The 5,289-nt window shown below is 60.0% G+C and overlaps 1 protein-coding gene across 1 annotated transcript in view; it reads right to left on the bottom strand.

Annotated features, from left to right (window-relative positions):
• Positions 1–5,289, bottom strand: part of HMCN2 (hemicentin 2) — a 180,999-nt gene that overhangs the window by 84,637 nt on the left and 91,073 nt on the right. The window contains exons 28-32 of the mRNA XM_013007377.2: positions 4,533–4,726; positions 4,073–4,220; positions 3,522–3,648; positions 1,732–1,886; positions 308–586 (exon numbers count right to left, since the gene is read on the bottom strand). Coding sequence (XP_012862831.2) covers positions 308–586; positions 1,732–1,886; positions 3,522–3,648; positions 4,073–4,220; positions 4,533–4,726 — 903 coding nt within the window. The remainder of the gene's footprint in view (positions 1–307; positions 587–1,731; positions 1,887–3,521; positions 3,649–4,072; positions 4,221–4,532; positions 4,727–5,289) is intronic.

Raw genomic sequence — 5,289 nt, 5'->3', positions numbered from 1 at the left:
TGGTCATGAGGGCCTGCATGTGGCTCAATGATAAGCCCCAAATCATGAGTGGAGGAGACCTGGAGGTTAGACTCCCCTGGACAAGCCCTTGTCAGTTTCCCTCCCGATATGAGGTTGAGTTTAGATGACCCTCTCCCAGGACAACCCAATAGTCCTCCTATCCTCTTTGCCTCTGGCCCCTCAAAGCGGCAGCCCCTCACTGTCCTTTGGGAATTGGTGGAGGCCACCGCAGCCAAGAGTCCCTGCTCCTGGCCACCCCAGCTGACCTGACCATCAACACTGGCGGGTGCAAGCCTGGCCCACTCACCAAAGACTTCCAGCCTGGTGGTCTTCTCTGCTGTCCCCGCAGCGTTGCTGGCCTGGCAGGTGTAGACACCGGCGTCTGAGTCCCGGGTCGTTGCCAGCTGCAGCTGCCGGCCCCCCCTGCTGGAGACGGCCTCGGTGCTGATGGGAAGTGGGGTCCCATCCTTGAGCCATGTAATGTCAGGAGGAGGGTCTCCCCGGGCCTCACAGAGGAACCGCACCGGGTGGCCCTCCATGACAGCCACCTCGCTGGTCTCATTGGCGCCCCAGATGGTGGGGCGAGCTGAGAAGGACAACGGAGAGGGGACAGTCACAGAGGACCCCAGCAGCGGCTGGTGTCCTCCCCTAGAGTGGCATGCATAGTCCAGTGCTGGTGGCACTGTCCCACACCCAGGACTTCCACCACGGGGGCGGGGAAGGTGCGGGAGGTGGGGAGAGTGGGGATCTGGGGGACAGACAGGAGGGCCAGCTCAGGGGCATGCTGACATGGGGTGCACAGCCAGTCATCACAGGACATGCGGCAGGCTGGGAAGGGGGCGGGGGTCTGGATCCCACTCTGCCTCTAACTCACTGTATAACCCAAGGTAGGTCACTTCCCCTCTCTGGGCCTCAGTTTCCTCATCTGTAAAGTGAGGGGGTGGGCTAGATCGGGGCTTCCCACAGGACAGGTGGCACAATACTGCTGGCCCCCATGATGACTTTAGGTGGCCCCTCATTTGGGGAAGGTGTGAATCGCATAGCTCAGAAGAGAGAAGTGATGCTTGTTCCCAACACCCTTCTACCTGAGGGTGACTCGGGCGAGGGCCCCACCTGGTCTATGCGCTTAACCTGTCTAGCACTTTCTTCTCTCCCAAGTTCACAGGCATGGGCTCAGCACCCTCTGCAGGCATTTGCTTTCTGTTCCTTTCCATTCATGCCTGGTGGTGTAGTGGATTAAGCATTGTACTGCTCATCGGAAGGCCTTTGGTTCAAACCCCCCAGCCACTCTGAGGAGAAGGATAAGCCGTCCACTCCCATAAAGAGCCACAGTCTCAGGAACCCTGGGGAGCAGTTCTACTCTGTCCTATAGGGTCGTCCTATATGATGACGGCAGTGGGGTTTTCCCTTCATATCAGTGGCCTTGGTCTTCCACTGACGGCTGGAATACTAAATGTCACTGGAAATAAATGACTTTTTGTGTACAGTGATTTGCATTAAAGAAAAAGCGTTTCAAACCATCCGAGTGGAGTCAGAAATAGTAAAATGTGTGCTTCGGGCATAGAGGTGACTGTGACTGGTCGGAATTCCCACTAGTCCCCCCATCCTGGCTTCCCTGGACCGGGGCTCGCCCTTGGGGCCCCCTTGTGCTGTCATCCTGCCTCTGAGGCAGTGGTGGGGGCAGGCTCCAGGAGGGAGGGGAGGGGAGGGGTGGGGCAGAGCGGAGCTCACAGTGTACTCTGAGCTGGAAGTCCTTAGCCTGCTGGCCAGCTGCGCTGAAGGCCAAGCACTGGTACCGGCCCTCATCCCCCAGGTGGCTTCTGATGATCCGGAGAAGCTGGCCGCCCTCCTCGAGCTGGATGTGAGGGTCTCCCAAGACAATGGGCCTGAGGAGACGGAGAGTCGGGAGCATACTGTCCGGGAGGCAGGGACTGGCTGCCACTCGGCTGCCCTGAAGGGAGCCTAACACACCTGGAACTCTGCCGCCCTCCCTGGCCAAGCAGGGAACTGCATGGAGTGGGTGGTCCCTGAGCCAGCAAGCCAGGGCCCAGGCCTGACAGGGCCAGGCCAGCGAGACTTCTCAGGTGCAGCCATGCGGCGTGCACACACCTAGTCCCCACATCCCAGTCCTGGACCAAAAATGCAAAGGCTCCTGTGTGAACCCCCTGCTGAGTGTATCCAGTGGTAGAAACGTTATGAGACTGACTTGCAGTGGGGTTTGTTCACCCCTATCAACTGGATAGTCACCATGGCTGAGTTTGAGGGCATGGCACAGGCCTGCCTGCTGAGACCCAGGTTGGCCTCCATCCCAACTTGAGGCCGAGTGACCCTCCTAAGCCTGGCATTCGAGCAGGGGGCTGGTCCCACTCTTGAAAGTTGTCACTGAGCCGGCTAGGCTACATGGCAGCCGGCCTGTGTACGTGTCCCAGAGGGTCCTCAAACAGCTGAGTTTCAGGAACCCCTGGCTCCGTTACAGAGCATCTGAGAGGCTCAGGAGAGCGCCTGTGTGGGAAGCAGGGGCCGTGCAACCCTGCCTCGACTGCCCACTCTGGGCCACTGCGAGCTGTCCGCCTAGCCCTCCTGTGCCTGGGTTTCTGCCTCAGCAGGATGCCCATAGCCCCACCCAGGAGCCCTGGTGGCACAACAGCCAAGTGCTCAGCTGTTCGCCAAAAGGTTGGCGGTTCACACCATCCAGCTGCTCTGCACAAGAAAAGACCTGGCAACCGGTTTCCATGGAGACTGCAGCCTGGGAAAGCCCGGGGAGTTCCGCTCTGTCACCCGGGCTCTCTGCATTCAGCAGACCTCCACTCCCATGCTATCTCAGCAGTAATGGAGAAGCATGTTAAAAAGAAGGCCAGATGACCCACAAGCGCCCGAAGGTGGAGCCCTCCCCAAAGTCCTTCAGTGGAGGACCAGAGAAGTGGAAGGTGGGAAAGCCTGTCAGTGGAGTATTACTCGGCTGTCAAAAAGGAATGCCTCCCTGGCCCATGCCACAGCCTGGGTGGACCGATAACACACGGTGCTAAGTGAAACCAGTCAGACACGAGGAGCCACGTGCATAACCCACTCCAGATGAAATGTCTGGAAGGGCAGATCCTTAGTGGTCGACCCCCCACTGAGACAGTGGTGAGTGACTGCTAGGGGGTTGCGGTTTCCTTGGGGGGCACAGAGGTGTTCCTGGACTAGACAGCAATGAAGGCTGGTCAGCATGGCAAGCGTGGAGAAGCGTACGCTTTCACACGGCCAACTTTATACTACACGAACTTCACCTCAATAAGAAAGGAGAGAGAAATGTAGATGGAGGAGGAGGAGGGACAACCTGCTGAGATGAGAGCAGGTCTGGCCTGGGTCACCGTAGGGCGCTGGTGAAGGGGCCTGACTCTGCTCAGTACTGAGAGGCAGGAGCAATGCCTCCCAGGCTCCCCTCCCCCAGGGTCCAGCCTCTCAGTGTCCCCCACCCAACCCACCGGGCTGGGCACCACCCCATGCCACCCACCGGGGCGGGGGGGGGGGAGACTCACTGCCCGTCCTTGGTCCATTCCACCTGGGGTACGGGAACCCCTGACGTTCGGCACTCCAGCTCCACCTGCCCACCAGCCAGTCCCAGCACCTCGTGGGTGGGCCCAGCTCCGCGCACAGAAGGTGGGACTAGGGGGCAACAGGGGGAGAGGTGAAAATCCTCAGGCCGTTAAGCCCCTCCTCCAAGAGGTCTCTGAAGGGTAGAGGGGTTGCCTGGAACCTCTTCGTCCTTCAAGGAGCACCCCCAGACCCCTAACCTGGACCGGGTCCCTAGCACTGCACCCCTTTCCTGGTGCTAACACAATGGCAATGACTTGACTAACTGTTCCCTTGTCTGATGCCTTGCCCAGAGCTCCTAGCTCTATGAGGATGGGGCCTGAGTCTGCCAATCACTACCCCCACCCCCCCACCCCTCGCTCAGCACAAGGCCTAGCGCACAGTAGGTGATCAGTGCAAACAGTTAGTCGAACTCACACAAAAGGAAAGTGCAAGACCCCTAGCCAATCCATCAGCGCCCCCTTATGCCCCACCCGCCGCCCCCCAGTATACTCACTGAGAACCAGGAGCTCAAAGTCCTTCTGGGCGGTGCCTGCCTGGTTCTGGGCTCGGCAGGAGTAGAGGCCAGCATCGCTCTCCTGGACCCTGGGGAAGTGGAGGGACCGGGCCCCATCCGGAAGGTGGTGGCTGCCAGCCTCAGGGATCTGGGACGAGGCCAGAGGGAGCTAGTGAGCCTCCGGACTTAGGGACGAGGAAACTGAGGGCAGGGAAGGCCAAGGACTTGTCCAGGGCCCTACTGTGGTGAGATGACCAGAACCCCAGTGCACTGCCCTCTCCGTCATGCGGACCCCCAGATTGCATCATGAGACCATAATCCCTAGGGACACCCGCCACAGTCTCGCTGTCCCATCATGGAGCGCGAGAGAACTCTGCCCGGAAGACCCTTCCTCTAGACAGAGCACACATACCCGCCCCTCCACGGCCTGTCTGTCCTGAGCAGAGCAGGGGTCACCCACCAGCTGTCCATCCTTGAGCCACTCGATCTCGGGGGCAGGAAAGCCCTTGGCGTCACAGTCCAGTGTCAGCGACTGCCCAGCCATGCCCGACACGTTGGTCTTGCGCCCGTCTTCCCGGATGCTGGGGGGCACTGGGAGAGTAGGAGAAACAAAGGAACTGGCCCTGCCCACCCTGCCCCAAGAGCTGCATCCACCTGGACCTCCCCTGGGCTATTCTCCGTGGCCTGAAAGGGAAGCCTCGGCTCCCTCCTCACCTCTGGAGTCCCAGGGTCCCTGATCTGAGCCCTCCCACCCCCAGCCCAGCCCAGGGCTGGCTGTGGCCTCAGGGAAGCCCACTGATTCCACCTTGTCTGACACTCCGCTTGGCAAGAGACCCTGGACCCACCCTGTCTCACGTCCACCCCTAGGAAGGCCCACCTGGCTCCAAGTCAGTCTGACGAGTGGACATTTCTTCCCAACAAACTGCCCCAGGGGTGCATGATCACCCACAGAGGCTCCCTGGGCATGGAGAGCCCCATCGAGGTGCCTGTGTTAAGGCAAAGGGCTGAGGCTCCCTGAGCTGGCCCCGGAGGCTCTCCATGCAATCCGGCTCATTTTCAAATCCATTCACCTATTTGAAGCCAAATCCATGCCGTCAAGCCGGTTCCGCCTCAATAGCGCCCCTACCGGTCAGAGCAGAACTGCACCAGTGCGTTCAGAGCAGAACTGCGCCAGTGCGTTCCCAGGCTGTGAATCTTTGGGAAAGCAGATGGGCCGC

Source organism: Echinops telfairi, unplaced genomic scaffold (genome assembly GCF_000313985.2).
Source record: "Echinops telfairi isolate 266 unplaced genomic scaffold, ASM31398v2 ScPeMD7_22;HRSCAF=79, whole genome shotgun sequence".
Taxonomy (NCBI): Eukaryota; Metazoa; Chordata; class Mammalia; order Afrosoricida; family Tenrecidae; genus Echinops; species Echinops telfairi.
This window is presented reverse-complemented; position numbering and strand designations above follow the sequence as displayed.